Genomic DNA, 19,680 nt, shown 5'->3' with positions numbered 1-19,680 from the left:
GGCGAGCAGTCATAGAGGTAATTAAAGCAATCAATACTCAATGCTAAAAACTGTCAGAGGGATATTATTAACACAACTTTTAATTAAAGAAGAGTTAACTTTTATGCATGCTGTCATTGCGACCTGACCTAAGGCGAACACCAAGCAACACGAATTTCTATAGCAGGACAGTTTTCATCAATCTGAAAGAGGCTACAAAGCCTACATTCTTTTGCATTCGGGATCATTACATGTGCAGATTAAACGCAATTTATACTCACGTTCTCGGATTTTGTTGAATATTTCCATGAGAAGGACAAAATAGCATACACACAGAGACAAGTTCACTGTCCCCCAGTCCCTACAGAACCGGTTTTCCCCGTCTTTTCATTTGTCCCTCTCCATTCTTTTCTGGAAACCTACGGCAGAAGTCCCCCACCGCAACTTACGGTTTCCCCAAGGCTGAAATTCCTGTTGCATGGCAATATCAGTAGACTGAAGGATGATATCAATGCACAAGTAACGTCATAGATTTTTCAAAAATACAATGGGTAAAAGCAAACGACATGCTTTAATTGAACGTAGAATCCCCAAGTGAAGAAGTTGTAACACAAAGTAAACATAATCGCTTTGAAAAAATGGCTAGGAAGCAAGCGAGCTGGTGAAGATGATACACAGACTTCGTGTTGTGTCTGTCCTTTCGTGTTCCCTAGTCTCGTGGTTTTACATTATGCATAATCACTTTTCTTTGTGTTTTTTTCTCTCTGTAGCATTCATTATCACTACAAATTTGAAATATACTCATACCGTTTTTCTAACATCATGGATAAACAACCGCTTCACATGTATCGGACCATTATTCTCTCCCTTAATCAGGAGCATAAATTTGAAAATGAAAGAACATATGATAATACATCTATAAGCTTACTTTTTTTTTAGAAGTTTCATGGCTTCGAAGACTATTTCAAGACAGCTGCCAAAATAGTCCAATGCATATTTGAAAGAATGAGCATGACCTCATTTATCAACATGTAATGTAAGGATCACTGTCCCAAATTTACATCACAGGGTACAAATGCAACGAAAGCAGGCAAAATGAGAACAACGAACATGACCATTTAGTGATGGGAAGCTCTTTTTTGTATACTTAGACAGTCATAAACAGCCTATGTCAAGAACTGATTTTCTGGCGGTGAAATGACAAACTATATGCATATCTAAGCAACAAACATGTCCCAGACAGAACAAATCGGTCCCACGGAAGTCCCACGGATGCCTTAAACGGGATCTCACGACATCCTGCGGAACAGGTCTAGCGGGACAAAAGACGTCCCACGGACACCGTTTTGTCAGCTCCTCGAACATCCCTGTGACGTCCCCGGACGGTCCCGGTGAAATATCTGGGATCTGCGCGGGACGGAGCCCTCCGCGTTTGTATATAGGCTGCTAAAACTAGTTTACTCTTAATAAACCTTGCCCGCTTCCACATTAGCTCCGCTTTGCTATATTCTGTATAATAATGACCCAAAGCCCACAATTTGAATAAAATATATATTTCCAGATGTCATATCACATGACGTACAAGACTGCAAGGCTCGCAGCTACTTTCAAAAAGTAAACACAGAACAAATAACCACAATTTGAAGTATATACGTCTTTTTCTGCTTTCCATCTGAAAACAGTCATCTTCACCTTCCAAAAGAATTGCTGACTAGAACCATGTATGAAGTGTAAAATGAAAATTATGAAAAATGATACAAACAAACCTCACATATATATCTATACAGGGTGAATTTAGCTAAGGTTAAATTTCCATGCAGTCATACAAATATTCTGGCGCTTCAAAGTTCGCATACTGATAGTCATGCATTCACCTGAATTTGCGTTGCTTAACTTTCTTGTGTGCGCAAAGTGAGCGCACTTAAAAACTAATATGCGCAACAAAATACGCAACAATATGCGCAACAAAATGCGCAGCTTTGCTAAATTCACCCTAAAAAAGACCACTTTTCTCTCTTCCTGGGAGCTAAAAAAGACCACTTTTCTCTCTTCCTGGGAGCTAAAAAAGACCACTTTTCTCTCTTCCTGGGAGCACTTTCTCAAAACAATACTGCCGCTCAGTATAAGGGCAGTGAAGTGAAAGACAACGGTTAAAAAAAGACTTCTAGGGGAATCTCGTATAACGAGGCTCTCAGATTCTTATGGATTATCTGGAAGCGTAGTGTGCCCAAAGTAAGACTCCACGAAAGGATGAACACTAAATATGAGCTAGGGATGATCCCTTCATCCTCCTCGTTATTCGATGCTGACAAGTGTTCTGTCTTCTTTTTGAAGGGTGTTGATTTTCAAACTGAGCTTCACAAAACAGAGTAAATATATGATAATTGGACGCAACGCTGTCATCCTAAACCAAAAAATATAACTTGTCACCTCGGCAAGTGTGGAACCTGAATTACATCTGCTTTGAAAACCATCACACAAAAAGGAGCTCCAGCCCACACTCCACGACTAACCTGCGTGAAAATACTCAAAAACTAACAGTTACACTGACCGGTATAGGTGCACTGAACTTTGTGAACAATGAAAGGAAAAAAAAAAGGATGATGTGCAACTGTCCATCACGTTTTACCGGAGGCTTGAAATGTCAGGGTGACCCAGTTAGACAGTCTTTCCTCGAAGTCAGATCACATCACATCCCGATCCACACACATTCCACAGTTCCAACTTCAGTCTTCCTCACATGGTGTTCTTGATGCACTAGAACGTGAAAGTCTTTCGGATGCATGCCTGAGCCACGACCTTATCGCCTCTTCCGCCTCACGTTTCGTGCCTTGAGCACGATTGTGTTTGGTGTGTCCAGTGAAGCAGCCTAAATATACACGATGTCAGTAAAAGATATATGTCCAACAACTTCTGCGCAATAAAAATGTTCAACTTGTGAAATGTATAGAGATCACAGATCCTCAACTTACTTAAAATAATGTTCGTGCAGTTCAGATCACATAACCTCTGCTTATCGTTTTTCCCTTCCCAAGTAAACTGTGCTGCAACAGCATCGGTCATCAACGTGGACATCATCCTCCTGGCTGCGTCTTTAGCGTTTGTGCCTCCGAGGCTCTGCAGGAGCCTCTTCTAAAAAGATAAAAGTGAACACATGAAGATAATAATTTTAACTGCTGCAATCTATCAATCCCGCATGAATGAATCCTCCGCATCCCTGATTTCTATGCACCGAGAACATGGAAGCTCTCTCATAATTCAGGCATACATTAATACCCTTTACCGAGTCTCTCTTGAGTGAAACACACTAAATTGAACATTTATCCTCCTATCATCCACAATCTATAAACAGATACAACATGCTCGCAGAGAGACCTAATGCGAAATAAAAGTCAAGCTACAGTGATGTGTCCTTACAAGTTTGCTCCTGGCGTCCGATGATGCTGCAAGCACGTTGTCAAATTCAACAAGCTCATCAGGTGAGGTACAAGGCTTCACGAGAACAGGAGTTTCTTCCTCCTCTACAGCTGAACGCTGGGCTATGCTCTCCAACTGTTTTGTGTGGTGTTCCACTGTTAACCTGATGATATGCAGGATACGAAGTATCTCACGCTGGAAATCTGAATTTGTTGTACAAAAAATAAAAATAAACGAGAGCAGCGTTACAAGCCAGCATCAACCTAAACTTAAAATGATTACTTCCAGTATTAATGACACAAGGTCAGCTGAAGTGGTCATACACCTAAATTGTAGAACATCTCCAGTTCATTGAAAGGGGTTAGACTATATACGAGGTGTGTCTAATAAATAAGGAAATGGTGGCAAAAATATATTTAATGTCATAATCGAAACGTACATATTAAGCGGCGCTTTTACCTCCTCCCTCCTGTATTGATAAAGCGGGAATTTTCTATTCACAGAAACGATTAAGCCAGAATACAAGGCAACCCTCTTTATTTTGTTGCAGCCTCGAAATGGGCTCCTTCAATGCAGATTTCAGCTACGGCATGCAACAACAAACAGCAAATATTCGCTAGCACGGTGACAAGACGTGTTCTGCAGAAAGCATGCTGAAAGTGCGATAATTCAGACACAGAGTCCTCACATTCACCATCAGAAGACGCTTTCTTCGATTTTTCATGTACTATTGGCAGCTGTAAAGTGGACCAGACGCAATGTCTTGTCCACTGGTCTGGAAATAATCACCAGAAAAAGGAGATTGTGCCAGCCGTTGTCAATGTTGTCTTGCCCCACAAAAAAAAAAAAAAAAAAAACTAGTCATGAAATTTACAGAGTCAATAATAATAAGAAAGTAATACAGTGTCAACGTTCACCTCCTCGACAAGTCCAAAATGCTTGTAGTACAGCATTTGGTTTAGTCTCACGAGGAACTGAGGCAATAGTGTGAGCAAGTTGGTACACCACGAATGAAAAAAAAAAACAAAAAAAAAAACAGCGTGAGAAACGGACACAGAGAAGACACGCACACACGGGGCGCGCTGACTAACAAGTCGTTAGTTAGCCCATCCTGTGTGTACATATCTTCTCTGTCTGTTCAGTTTACGCGCTGGTTTTTTCCCATTCACAAGGAACTTTGACTCGTTGTTCCATTGTTGCACTTTCAGTCTTGACTCTCACAACGTAGCTGCACATCTCACCCATATGTGTTTCAGTAGCAGCAGGCTGACCGCAGGCGACGAAGGGTCTACTTGTTTCACCATGCTTCTTATGGTGACGACTAAGTGTATGCGAACACACTCCCCATTCATAGGAGTATGGAACATATAATGGTTCAGGTGAACAGTTCCGTTATTTAATAGCCACACCTCGCGTGCTAAGAAATCAATGTGCCAATGTTGAATATAACTTTTAAAACTGAATTACCTTGACCACCACTTGTAGCTTTACGCTGCTGGCTATGCTCTTTCCGCCTCGCACCCACAAGGTCATCTATAGCACTCAATCATTAAATAATGTTTATTGCAAATGAGATGCCGAAACACCCTTTAACATGCTGTTTCGTGTGCAAAACTGGAGGCGGATACAAACCTGTAATGAAGCAGTGCCTTGGCGCAGGCTCGTCATCTTGTGCATCTCTGCCAGTGTGAAACGAAGACGGCGTTGTGGACGTGGAAGTACTTCTGATGTCCCCTGGTTTGTTTAATCACAACAAGTAACGTCCGGAATTAAAACAAAGCGAAGTATACGGATTTAATACCTGTGTGGTAATTTTCCGTCTGCATGCCAGGGGAGTAGCTCTGAGGCTGAGGCCGAGACCCCTCATACGACTGAGATGAACCTGCACAGATATTTTGCTTGTTATACACAAGACAATTCACATTTTTTTGCACAGGCAATGCAGATACACATACCGTAATTTCACGCGTATTAGTTGCGGCTTATGCACGATTTGTTTTTCTCACGGGCGCTCTGCGGCTTATCCACCGGTGCGGCTCATCTGATTACTATTTTTCCTGGTATTTTCCCCGTACGTCGGTTTTAACAAATGGGCCGACAGTGTCTCTGGAATGGCACTGCCCTGCCGATGCACGAACAGTGCGTAACAGGGACGGGTCCACATTCGAGTAGATTGATCTTCGTGGTGCATTCCCCAAAGCACCTTTAACGAAAGTGGTGACAGTGATTCACGTTTTCTGGAAGGCCACTGACCATTCAATCCATTAAAAACGCCCAACAAGGACACAATCCGATCTTGGTAGAAGTCTAGAGCTGACCCTGGAGTATGGACCATAGGGTTTATGTCCTTCTCTATGATCTCCATTGCCGCACAAATCAGTCGTTTCGTATTGCACGCGGCTTATCTGCTAGAAAATTTTTAAAGCTTTCCTAAAAACGCGTCCTGCGGCTTATACGCGTGAAAGCCGCAGGTACACGGTACTGTGTCTGTCATGCATGCGTCTGTAGGAAGTGTAAGGGAATATATGTTGTGCTCACCAGGCCGGTGAAAATTGGCACTCGGTGCAGATGAGTGTAGCCGTCCTCGGTCATCAGGTCGATACATACCTGCATGTGTAAAATAAATTAGCTACTGCTCTGCATATATACAGTCGAGGTAATGTCTATGTACAACACTTCCTCTATATTTTTTTGTTCACGAAACAATGCATGTGGGCACATTCACCGTTGCCAGGACATGTAGTCGTAAAAAATTTCCACATGTGTGATAAGGTAACTCAGGTACAAACATCATACCTGGGCGGAAGTACTGCACACTGGACAGACCGTGCTGGACCTGTTCGTCATGTGGTACTGCTGCACAAGAAGCATTTTGCATGCCTTACCACACTCAACATGCATGCACTGCTAAATAGCTGTAGGCAACGGTAACAAAAACAGCAAGACACACAATAATTGCTAAAAAATATACACCTGTTGGGTAAAACTGCTTTTGTGCCTCTGAGTAGGTTGTGACAAATGCTGGTCGACCCTGCAGGTGAGCTGTGTGAAATGATAAAAAACAATCCAAAACAGATAGCTCAAAAAATATTTCGCAAAAACACTTGCAACAAAGGATGTCACCCTAATGCACCCATAAAGTTAGGGCATGTTGCGGCTGAAGTGCCTGTTTTTTGTGATGGTATGAGAAAGGCTTAGCCATGCTACAGGGTATCACCTTGATGTGTCAGTACGTCATGATCACTTGACGGAAGACTTAGATGTACCATGTTCTGGGCACTGTGTGGCAAGCCTAAGGAAAAAAAGACAAATGAAACACAATGAATTGCACATCATAATGGGATAGTGGATAACGCAGATTCTCAAGTGTTGGGTGTCGAAAAAAATTGGGGGAAGGGGCATTATATCTGCAATGCATGAAAATCAAATTTTTGTGGGGCTTTGCAAAATTTGGGAGGATGCAAGGGGGTTCTGTGCATACAGACTGCCAGTTTCCTACGAACGTAAATAAATTACCTTGGTGATAATGTTGGGGATGGGCAGGAAGGTCCGGTCGGTGCTCGGCAGCTTGCAACATGAAACATTGTGCTGAAAATTTAAGTGCAGACATACAAAGCATTAATTAGGCAATCAAGCTTTAAGGCTGTAAATGCTTCCATCGCGACCAGTACTACGTACCACCTCCAGGAGGGTGACTTGACGTCATGGGTGGTGGTGTGGGTGGGAATGGAAGTGGTGACCTGCTGTACTCGTCACCAGTAAGTGCTTCATTCTCCTCCTGAAGTGGTCCCTCTTTCTGGGAACAGGACTGTGACTGTTCACAGGCTTCTTCATTTAAAGATGTCTTCTCCTTCCTTCTACCCCTGTCTTTTTGCGCAACAGTGGATGTAGGCCTCCTCTTCACCACTTTCTGTTTGACGTTGGTGATAGTTTTTCGCCGCTCTTCAATGATACATAATGTAGATTAGGTTACACTGGTCATAGAACACTGCACAGGGATTTTAGCACCACGTGAGAAAATTTAGTTTTGACCATTAGTATGGATCAGAGGTATCACCGCAAAACCGTGCTTGTAAGGCAGTCTCACATATTTACAAGAAACAGTTCTTAGATGCCATGACTTAATGTCCGAAAGCCGAGACACAAAGTTGATGCCGAGCATTGAAGAGCTACACGGGACTGAGAAGAGCTCCTGAACATCTAGATATTCCCGCCCAATGAGGCAAGGCTCTCCACTGCCGTTAAACGCAAAGTTCTCAACATGGATGACAGATCCATCACTTAACCCGCAGCAGCAATCTCTCCTGTTGGCTTGAAGTATAAAGGCACTGTCAAAGGATGCCCTTCTATACTGGGGACCCTGGCACCCACTGGGAAGGATTCCGCTGGAGTGCTGCCGTGACAATTGAGAAGTTGCTGATTTGCAAGACGATGCAGATGCCGTTCCTTTCTGTTCAGCCATCCTCTTGCAGAGCTGTTCGAGCGGCTTCTCTGGCTTTCTTATGCATCGTTTCAACGAACTCATGTAATTCTCAAAGGGGAAAGCTGACCAAGTATCAAGGGGTCCGTGAACACGTGCATCATTTGCAAGATGGAGCAAGCCATGGACATTGTATGAAACCATGTCATTTCCATAGAGCTTGGTATACGTCTTTACGAAATACCTAAGAAGCTTCTCGGCATAGTCTACAAGACGTGAGCACAAATGGGGAGAGCACAAAATTGTGATGGCGCAGTGGAGAGTTAGGAAATTGCAAGCAAAATCCTGGGGAAGTGTTGACTGAAAAAGCACTGGACCCGTGTAGAGCAAAAGCAGCCTGAATTCTGTGGCCTTAAATCGATCTCGCTCCGAAAAACTTCTCGTTCTCCTGTTAAATTCAACCGGAATGAAGGGCTCGAGAGATACATTTTTTTCCGATGCTTCCAGTAATATATGCGATGGAAGCCTAGCATGTTGTGGACCTTTAAACCAGAGATTTAGGAGCTTCTTCATGATCCCTAGGCAAACTAAATGCATATAGTCGAGAGGAACGGCTTGGACTATATCAATAGGTAGATCAAGAAGTTTTGTGGTGCCCTTGTGGAATTCACCGTGCTCTTGTGCCCTAAAACTAGCATTTGTCCTCAGTGGCGCATCAACCTCAGTGAATGTCATACGTCCATTCATATGCACCCCTTTTGTCGTACACTTTGTGCATCCATTGTGCCCGGTATGTCCTTTTACTGAGAGTACAAATGCCCTAGCAGGGGCATCACATACGATAGCTCCAACTGTTACTTGAACACTGGAATTTCTGATCGTCACACCACTTCCAAGTAGGGCATTGAGTTCTTCAACGAACTGTTCCAAATAGGCATTTAAATCCAAAGGCTTGGACGTCCCATAGAATACAGAAACTGGAAATGGCTTCCTGTCACCATAATTGGAAACCTGACATAGGATGGGCCAAAACTGCTGCTTCCCACTTTTAGTGAGCGGCACACCATCGATGTTGAAGTTTAACGTTATGCTGTGTGGTACCGCAGGCCAACATTGCGCAGAAGTAATAATTCCAGCAGCAAGACCAAAATAGCAATATTGACCACCAGCAATGTCAACGAAGTTAGAGCACTGTCTGGGTGTCTCGAGCAGTGTTTTCGAGCACTGTGGCAGGTAGGAAAAGCATGAGTGCTTGGACAGTATTTTCAGGAGATCACTTACAGCACAATGGACTATGCTATGCTGCACTGCCCAATTTCTTAGGTCAGTTTCCAAGTCGCTGGAGTCATCATCGGATGTAACGGATACACTGTCGGACGCTGGAGCGGGTTCCTCGTCAGGAAAAGCGTAGCGGGGCACAAAAGTTGCGTCAGTTGCACTTAACACATCTGAAGCTTCAGTGCTCCACGAATCGCCAGAAGCTTCTCCATTGTTAGATGATGGGGTCCTGTTTCCATACGAGGGGTCACAAGAATGTTCGCTAAAACTGTCCTCATGTCCAGCACTTATAAGTGACAAACTTTCTGCCACACTCGTGCTGATCTCCCGAAGGAATGTCCTAGATTGCCAATACTTAGACATCTCGCAGCTGCCCTAATCACAGCAACATTCCTGCGGAAGAACAGAAACTCAGCGCCCCAAATGGAGACTACATGTGCGAACTGAGCAGCCTAGGTGAATGACAGTAACTTAATTTGAACGCGTACATGAACAAGAACGAAACACTGCAAAACAAAGCAAAACAAAACGTGCACGGAGGCAACGCAACTGCGATAATCGCCCCACAATTGCCCCGAAGAGGGTACTGCACAAGACGAAATGGGAGAAAGAAAAATGATACTATCAAACTAAGAGACAAAAAAGTAAATTTACCTGATCGACTTGCTGCATCCGTTCTGTTGGGCGCCATGCTTGGCGGTATGCCTCTACCTCCCCTCAAACAGGGCCGGAAAATGCACAGCACGAAATCGGATTACGTCGTCACTACAACAAGGTCGAAGGTCGTACTTCACTTCAGCCGATGCTCGTTAACGATGTGGTGTTGCAAATTCACGTTCGTCATCCGATGGAAACACAAGAAAAACAGCAACGACTTCGAACAATGGCACGCAATTCCCGCCTTGGTTCCCACATTCACAAAACGGGGTCACGTGACCGAAACACTCGAGGATATAAATCCTCCGCTTCGTACTTCATTAAAAAATTTCTGAACGTGTGCTGCTGAGAGTATTTTTATTTATTTTAGCATTGCAGTAAAAAATACATTCGATAACGCGCACTCTTACATGCCACCTAGCCTTGCGATAATTATTAAAACAAACCATAGTTTCACATCACGCCGTGCAGTGTCGCTTCAAACGGCGCGCAATATCGCGCCACCTTTTGATGGGGTTTCGTGTGTCCGTTTCCTGTCCTGGAAGGAAAGTTACGGGACGGGCAGCCCACGCATTCTTTTCGTTTGTCCGCACATGAATTCCTTGTGATGTCTGCTCGGGACCGGGACCTTGATGATCTGTGTGGGAATTCTATGGGACGGCATGTTCTGTCTGGGGTATTTTTGATTGACCTACAAGAACAAGCTGGACTGGAAATATTCCTAGAAAGGCCATGAGTTCTCTCAGGTATTCCTCACTGCATGCAAGCAACCTTTTCTCAGTTGTGAGAGGGCACAGACAAAACCTTTCTAGCGGGCTACAACACAATTGACCATAAGCTCCCCATCCCGTCAACAATAGAACGTGGAGATGTACGGTCTTTTACTACTTTAAACGCCCCAAGGATGGAAGTAATTGATGTGGGGGAGAATCGGTACACAGGATGACGATAAAATTCTCTCCACACACACCTCAAACCAACGCTTTTCTTCTTTACACATTACTATCATGTTTCAAACTTAACAAAATAACTCAATCGAAAATATTTTTGAGTGTCAAAACAGACCAACCAATGCTATATGAGGGCGAACTGTTTACATCAGCATATGGACTCAACAGGACAAGCAAGACGAGCGAAAGCTTTGTGAAGCTTCTAAAGCAACTGTGAAAATAAACAATTCCACAGCTGAAAAAAAAAAGAGTATAGATTATTTTCTCTATACGTAGCAAGTCAATGAATATTCAACTGGAATCTTGTAAACTACTCCACTTCTTTGCCAATCAACCAAACGAATTTGTTTACATTAGAAGGAGAAAACATAATTATTAATCATCTTTTCCAAATCGTACGGAAATTCATAGAGATGCTTCCCAAATGCCACAGTCGAGGCCTCTGTTGGAATCAGCGCGCAGACGAAATAGTGTTCTCACATATATTTCTTGTAAACTTCTCTAACTTTGCCCATCATCCAAATGAATTTGATTTCATTAGAAGGAGACAATGTAGTAATTTTAGACAAATACCCAGAATGGCTTAATTTAGAACTCATGAAAATAGATGATTATAATCTATAACGGTCTTTCAAATTCAAAATAGTATGCAGATCCACATAAATAGCCTAAATACTGAAATTGAATCCGTTTTCTTTTACTTTTAGAGAATCAGCATTCAGAGGGAATAGTGTTCCTACACAAAACTATTGTCACATGTTGACATTGTCGTTAAGGCATTTTTCATCCTAGTAATCTAGTGTTGACATTAGAACATTCTCACTTTTTTGTGTGCGAAAGCTTGCAACAATATGTAATCTGGATGTCTGAAAGCAACAACAATATAGCGTACGGAAAAAGTGATTTCATGGTCGACATCCAATCTCATTCATGACAATCATTTCAATATGGTGAGCATGTCAAAGGATGTGCAATCACAAAAGGCCTTTGCATCTCAATTGTCTCGCGACGTAAACCCCCAGTTATTATTAATAAAAGGCCACTGGCCAAGTGTTCCAGGTTACGATTACATTTACGAAGAGTGCCATTTTAGCAATATACAAGCTTTAGTCAGGCGACTGATACGTCGACGACAAGAGGACACGAAGGTTGCGAAGGTCACACTGACATAGAATTTTGTCGATAACCGACGATATGATTCAGAAGAAGCTTGATTAAGAAGATTATAGGATTAAGAAGAAGATATGATTAAACAGAAGCAAACTTGAAGAGGCAACTGCATTGGAATGATGTGCGTCACGCGAGTCACGCACGACGCATCCCAAACGCGCAATCGCAAGCCCAACGCGGTATCCCGACTGTGTTGCCTTTGCTCCGGAAACGTCTTCTTCATCGTCGGAGATATAACATCTCCACGAACGCACATCATTCCAATGCAGTTGCCTCTTCAAGTTTGCTTCTGTTTAATCATATCTTCTTCTTAATCCTATAATCTTCTTAATCAAGCTTCTTCTGAATCATATCGTCGGTTATCGACAAAATTCTATGTCAGTGTGACTTTCGCAACCTTCGTGTCCTCTTGTCGTCGACGTATCAGTCGCCTGACTAAAGCTTGTATATTGCTAAAATGGCACTCTTCGTAAATGTAATCGTAACCTGGAACACTTGGCCAGAAGCCTTTTATTAATAATAACTGGGGGTTTACGTCGCGAGACAATTGAGATGCAAAGGCCTTTTGTGATTACACATCCTTTGACATGCTCACCATATTGAAATGATTGTCATGAATGAGATTGGATATCGACCATGAAATCACTTTTTCCGTACGCTATATTGTTGTTGCTTTCAGACATCCAGGTTACATATTGTTGCAAGCTTTCGCACACAAAAAAGTGAGAATGTTCTAATGTCAACACTAGATTACTAGGATGAAAAATGCCTTAACGACAATGTCAACATGTGACAATAGTTTTGTGTAGGAACACTATTCCCTCTGAATGCTGATTCTCTAAAAGTAAAAGAAAACGGATTCAATTGCAGTATTTAGGGTATTTATGTGTATCTGCATACTATTTTGAATTTGAAAGACCGTTATAGATTATAATCATCTATTTTCATGAGTTCTAAATTAAGCCATTCTGGGTATTTGTCTAAAATTACTACATTGTCTCCTTCTAATGAAATCAAATTCATTTGGATGATGGGCAAAGTTAGAGAAGTTTACAAGAAATATATGTGAGAACACTATTTCGTGTGCGCGCTGATTCCAACAGAGGCCTCGACTGTGGCATTTGGGAAGCATCTCTATGAATCTCCGTACGATTTGGAAAAGATGATTAATAATTATGTTTTCTCCTTCTAATGTAAACAAATTCGTTGGGTTGATTGGCAAAGAAGTGGAGTAGTTTACAAGATTCCAGTTGAATATTCATTGACTTGCTACGTATAGAGAAAATAATCTATACTCTTTTTTTTTTCAGCTGTGGAATTGTTTATTTTCACAGTTGCTTTAGAAGCGTCACAAAGCTTTCGCTCGTCTTGCTTGTCCTGTTGAGTCCATATGCTGATGTAAACAGTTCGCCCTCATATAGCATTGGTTGGTCTGTTTTGACACTCAAAAATATTTTCGATTGAGTTATTTTGTTAAGTTTGAAACATGATAGTAATGTGTAAAGAAGAAAAGCGTTGGTTTGAGGTGTGTGTGGAGAGAATTTTATCGTCATGCTGTGTACCGATTCTCCCCCACATCAATTACTTCCATCCTTGGGGCGTTTAAAGTAGTAAAAGACCGTACATCTCCACGTTCTATTGTTGACGGGATGGGGAGCTTATGGTCAATTGTGTTGTAGCCCGCTAGAAAGGTTTTGTCTGTGCCCTCTCACAACTGAGAAAAGGTTGCTTGCATGCAGTGAGGAATACCTGAGAGAACTCATGGGCTTTCTAGGAATATTTCCAGTCCAGCTTGTTCTTGTAGGTCAATCAAAAATACATGTTTGTTGCTTAGATATGCATATAGTTTGTCATTTCACCGCCAGAAAATCAGTTCTTGACATAGGCTGTTTATGACTGTCTAAGTATACAAAAAAGAGCTTCCCATCACTAAATGGTCATGTTCGTTGTTCTCATTTTGCCTGCTTTCGTTGCATTTGTACCCTGTGATGTAAATTTGGGACAGTGATCCTTACATTACATGTTGATAAATGAGGTCATGCTCATTCTTTCAAATATGCATTGGACTATTTTGGCAGCTGTCTTGAAATAGTCTTCGAAGCCATGAAACTTCTAAAAAAAAGTAAGCTTAGAGATGTATTATCATATGTTCTTTCATTTTCAAATTTATGCTCCTGATTAAGGGAGGGAATAATGGTCCGATACATGTGAAGCGGTTGTTTATCCATGATGTTAAAAAAACGGTATGAGTATATTTCAAATTTGTAGTGATAATGAATGCTACAGAGAGAAAAAAAACACAAAGAAAAGTGATTATGCATAATGTAAAACCACGAGACTAGGGAACACGAAAGGACAGACACAACACGAAGTCTGTGTATCATCTTCACCAGCTCGCTTGCTTCCTAGCCATTTTTTCAAAGCGATTATGTTTACTTTGTGTTACAACTTCTTCACTTGGGGATTCTACGTTCAATTAAAGCATGTCGTTTGCTTTTACCCATTGTATTTTTGAAAAATCTATGACGTTACTTGTGCATTGATATCATCCTTCAGTCTACTGATATTGCCATGCAACAGGAATTTCAGCCTTGGGGAAACCGTAAGTTGCGGTGGGGGACTTCTCCCGTAGGTTTCCAGAAAAGAATGGAGAGGGACAAATGAAAAGACGGGGAAAACCGGTTCTGTAGGGACTGGGGGACAGTGAACTTGTCTCTGTGTGTATGCTATTTTGTCCTTCTCATGGAAATATTCAACAAAATCTGAGAACGTGAGTATAAATTGCGTTTAATCTGCACATGTAATGATCCCGAATGCAAAAGAATGTAGGCTTTGTAGCCTCTTTCAGATTGATGAAAACTGTCCTGCTATAGAAATTCGTGTTGCTTGGTGTTCGCCTTAGGTCAGGTCGCAATGACAGCATGCATAAAAGTTAACTCTTCTTTAATTAAAAGTTGTGTTAATAATATCCCTCTGACAGTTTTTAGCATTGAGTATTGATTGCTTTAATTACCTCTATGACTGCTCGCAGTGATTCTATCCCTTTAATGATTATTCGATGTTCCCCTGTTAGCATGTTATTTCTAACGTTGACTATTGATAATTGTTGCTATGATTCTGTGTATTTGATTCTACTCCTCCAGACTTTCTTCATATATCTACATGTTCCTGTGTTTTGCTCTTCACTTGACAGATTCGTATTTGGTAGCTTTCGATTAATATAAGTTGAGAATTATTATTCCTTCAAGCAATGACAAACGATAATGGTTGCTACGATTCTGCGTGTTTGATATAAATCCTCCATCTGTCTATATGTTCCTGTTTTTTTCTCTTCACTTGATAGATTCGTATTTGGTAGCCTTCGATTAACATAAGTAGATAATTATTATTATGAATTCTTTAAGCATTGACTATTGCTAATTGTTGCTACGATTCTGTTTGTCTGATTTTACTCCTCGATACTTTCTCCATCTATATACATGTTCTTAACTTGTGCTTGTTCCTCTTTTAGCATAATATTTGTAGTGTTGACTAATGGTAATTGTTGCTGTGATCGTGTGTCTGATTTTTCTTCTCCAACTGTCCACATGTTCCTTCGTTTTGCTCTTCACTTGACAGATTCGTATTTGGTAGCTTTCGATTAATATAAGTTGAGAATTATTATTCCTTCAAGCAATGACAAACGATAATGGTTGCTACGATTCTGCGTGTTTGATATAAATCCTCCATCTGTCTATATGTTCCTGTTTTTTTCTCTTCACTTGATAGATTCGTATTTGGTAGCCTTCGATTAACATAAGTAGATAATTATTATTATGAATTCTTTAAGCATTGACTATTGCTAATTGTTGCTACGATTCTGTTTGTCTGATTTTACTCCTCGATACTTTCTCCATCTATATACATGTTCTTAACTTGTGCTTGTTCCTCTTTTAGCATAATATTTGTAGTGTTGACTAATGGTAATTGTTGCTGTGATCGTGTGTCTGATTTTTCTTCTCCAACTGTCCACATGTTCCTTCGTTTTGCTCTTCACTTGACAGATTCGTATTTGGTAGCTTTCGATTAATATAAGTTGAGAATTATTATTCCTTCAAGCAATGACAAACGATAATGGTTGCTACGATCCTGCGTGTTTGATATAAATCCTCCATCTGTCTATATGTTCCTGTTTTTTTTTTTTCTCTTCACTTGATAGATTCGTATTTGGTAGCCTTCGATTAACATAAGTAGATAATTATTATTATGAATTCTTTAAGCATTGACTATTGCTAATTGTTGCTACGATTCTGTTTGTCTGATTTTACTCCTCGATACTTTCTCCATCTATATACATGTTCTTAACTTGTGCTTGTTCCTCTTTTAGCATAATATTTGTAGTGTTGACTAATGGTAATTGTTGCTGTGATCGTGTGTCTGATTTTTCTTCTCCAACTGTCCACATGTTCCTTCGTTTTGCTCTTCACTTGACAGATTCGTATTTGGTAGCTTTCGATTAATATAAGTTGAGAATTATTATTCCTTCAAGCAATGACAAACGATAATGGTTGCTACGATCCTGCGTGTTTGATATAAATCCTCCATCTGTCTATATGTTCCTGTTTTTTTTTTTCTCTTCACTTGATAGATTCGTATTTGGTAGCCTTCGATTAACATAAGTAGATAATTATTATTATGAATTCTTTAAGCATTGACTATTGCTAATTGTTGCTACGATTCTGTTTGTCTGATTTTACTCCTCGATACTTTCTCCATCTATATACATGTTCTTAACTTGTGCTTGTTCCTCTTTTAGCATAATATTTGTAGTGTTGACTAATGGTAATTGTTGCTGTGATCGTGTGTCTGATTTTTCTTCTCCAACTGTCCACATGTTCCTTCGTTTTGCTCTTCACTTGACAGATTCGTATTTGGTAGCTTTCGATTAATATAAGTTGAGAATTATTATTCCTTCAAGCAATGACAAACGATAATGGTTGCTACGATCCTGCGTGTTTGATATAAATCCTCCATCTGTCTATATGTTCCTGTTGTTTTTTTCTCTTCACTTGATAGATTCGTATTTGGTAGCCTTCGATTAACATAAGTAGATAATTATTATTATGAATTCTTTAAGCATTGACTATTGCTAATTGTTGCTACGATTCTGTTTGTCTGATTTTACTCCTCGATACTTTCTCCATCTATATACATGTTCTTAACTTGTGCTTGTTCCTCTTTTAGCATAATATTTGTAGTGTTGACTAATGGTAATTGTTGCTGTGATCGTGTGTCTGATTTTTCTTCTCCAACTGTCCACATGTTCCTTCGTTTTGCTCTTCACTTGACAGATTCGTATTTGGTAGCTTTCGATTAATATAAGTTGAGAATTATTATTCCTTCAAGCAATGACAAACGATAATGGTTGCTACGATCCTGCGTGTTTGATATAAATCCTCCATCTGTCTATATGTTCCTGTTTTTTTTTCTCTTCACTTGATAGATTCGTATTTGGTAGCCTTCGATTAACATAAGTAGATAATTATTATTATGAATTCTTTAAGCATTGACTATTGCTAATTGTTGCTACGATTCTGTTTGTCTGATTTTACTCCTCGATACTTTCTCCATCTATATACATGTTCTTAACTTGTGCTTGTTCCTCTTTTAGCATAATATTTGTAGTGTTGACTAATGGTAATTGTTGCTGTGATCGTGTGTCTGATTTTTCTTCTCCAACTGTCCACATGTTCCTTCGTTTTGCTCTTCACTTGACAGATTCGTATTTGGTAGCTTTCGATTAATATAAGTTGAGAATTATTATTCCTTCAAGCAATGACAAACGATAATGGTTGCTACGATCCTGCGTGTTTGATATAAATCCTCCATCTGTCTATATGTTCCTGTTTTTTTTTTTCTCTTCACTTGATAGATTCGTATTTGGTAGCCTTCGATTAATATAAGTAGATAATTATTATTATGAATTCTTTAAGCATTGACTATTGCTAATTGTTGCTACGATTCTGTTTGTCTGATTTTACTCCTCGATACTTTCTCCATCTATATACATGTTCTTAACTTGTGCTTGTTCCTCTTTTAGCATAATATTTGTAGTGTTGACTAATGGTAATTGTTGCTGTGATCGTGTGTCTGATTTTTCTTCTCCAACTGTCCACATGTTCCTTCGTTTTGCTCTTCACTTGGTAGATTCGTATTTGGTAGCTTTCGATTAATATAAGCAGTTAATTATTATTTCCTTACACCTATATGTGATGGTGATCTGATAAACAAACAAACAATCAAAAAAGGGGGGGGGGTGAGTTACAACAAAATTCGAATTGGCCACCCTGAAGATGCTTACATATAGAGTATTTGTTATCATTGTATATTGTTAATCATTAGGATAATAAAAAAATGTCGCCTTCATATAACAGCAAGATCAGTCGTTCATTTTTGGTGTTACTTGTGGTTTGATATCATCCTTTTCTCTAATGATGATGGCCCCCAATATGTATTTTGACTTTGGGAGGGAATCGTCGATTGGGGTTGAGGGAGATCTCCCGCGCGTTTCGAGGAAAGAGTGAAAGAGGGATGTATGAAAAGGAGAGGTGAAACCGGTTCTAGCGGACTGAGGTCAGGAAATAAGTTTTTCTGAGCTTGTGTGCGTGTGTGTGTCACTGTGTTCTTCTCATGGAAATGTTCGGCAAAATGCGTAAATGTGAGTCAGAATTGTATTTAATGTGTGTACATGTAATGATTCTGAATGCACAAGAAAGTGAGGGCCGTATCATCTTTCATATCAATGAAAATTGTCCTCCCTATATAGTTCACGTTCCTCGGCATTCGTCCTAGCTCAGGTCGTATTGATAGCAAGCTTCGAAGTTAAAGATTCTTTAATTAAAAGTTGTGTTAATGATGTCCCTCTGACAGTGTTAACTATTGTTTGTTTAATTAGTGCTTTCCTGGATGGTGCGGTGTGTCCCCCCTGTTGTGCTCTTCAATCGAAAAGACTCGTATTTAATAGCATTGAAATGATTTGAGCATGGAATAATCAATTATTTACATGTATGATTTATGTTAATTTACAACATGAAGGTGGAGGTCACATAGAAGAAGCTCAGACTTGCTATGGTAGAAATTTTAATTTTAATTATTATTGTATGAACTAAGAATCCCTTCCTTAATTAAAAGTTGTGTTCCTGAAGGATCTTTAATAAATATTATCTGCTCTGGGGAAGTGATTGTCTCCCCGCTCGAGTTATCGAATCTATCCATTTGATATTAAATTGGTTTAGCTGCAGATATTACAATATCATAAAATGTGTAGTGTGTGTGTGTAGGATGTGAATGTTGCCTGCAGAAATTGTTCGTTTCAACTTCACACCTCTCTATGCTGATTGCTAGTACTTTAGATTAATAAAATATTTTCACTTGTAGAAATGTGTATGTCTGTTGCTTGCATGTCTGGGCGCGAGAAGAAAAGTACGCTATGTTAAGGGGAAGCATGGGGAGATGAAACACTCTTCCATGGAGTGGACTTCCTCACTCAGGATGTATTGTATGTGGAACTGGGCCGGAGAGGGAATAAGATGGGCGGGCAATAAGATTTTGGTTGGTGGTTATGTACTTTGCATGTTCATGCATGCTCGAATGTGAGAAGGAAAGCCCTCTGTACGCGCGGCTGCGAAACGCGCGGGGGCGGTCTTGGCTCGCGCTCCTCCTTGGGCGGAAAGTATCCTGCTCCAAATATCCTCCGATATCAGACCTTAGCGATGGTCGAATCTATCCTTGGTCGATTTAATCCTGCACCGAGTACTACTGAGCTATTTG

General features: G+C 40.4%; 1 protein-coding gene across 3 annotated transcripts; it reads right to left on the bottom strand.

Moving 5' to 3' along the window:
* Positions 1-2,343: 2,343 nt before the first annotated feature.
* On the bottom strand, positions 2,344-10,421 carry LOC135377055 (uncharacterized). 3 transcript variants are annotated; one of them, XM_064609400.1, is made up of 13 exons: positions 9,749-10,421; positions 7,075-7,338; positions 6,913-6,984; positions 6,614-6,688; positions 6,370-6,438; positions 6,193-6,252; positions 5,935-6,003; positions 5,198-5,278; positions 5,029-5,130; positions 4,864-4,929; positions 3,397-3,599; positions 2,952-3,111; positions 2,344-2,848 (listed from the first exon to the last, which is right to left on the bottom strand). In XM_064609400.1, exons 1-13 carry the CDS (start codon positions 9,783-9,785, stop codon positions 2,706-2,708), a joined length of 1,401 nt encoding a protein of 466 aa, XP_064465470.1. In that variant the 5' UTR covers positions 9,786-10,421; the 3' UTR covers positions 2,344-2,705. The 3 variants fall into 3 exon arrangements, with proteins under 3 accessions (XP_064465470.1, XP_064465471.1, XP_064465472.1); XM_064609401.1 differs by having other exon boundaries at positions 6,193-6,249; XM_064609402.1 differs by lacking the exons at positions 2,344-2,848; positions 2,952-3,111 and having other exon boundaries at positions 3,484-3,559.
* Positions 10,422-19,680: the final 9,259 nt, after the last annotated feature.

Source organism: Ornithodoros turicata, unplaced genomic scaffold, assembly GCF_037126465.1.
Source record: "Ornithodoros turicata isolate Travis unplaced genomic scaffold, ASM3712646v1 ctg00001514.1, whole genome shotgun sequence".
NCBI classification, from domain to species: Eukaryota; Metazoa; Arthropoda; class Arachnida; order Ixodida; family Argasidae; genus Ornithodoros; species Ornithodoros turicata.
The sequence above is the reverse complement of the archived record's forward strand: the minus strand, read 5'-3'. Positions and strand labels throughout refer to the sequence as shown.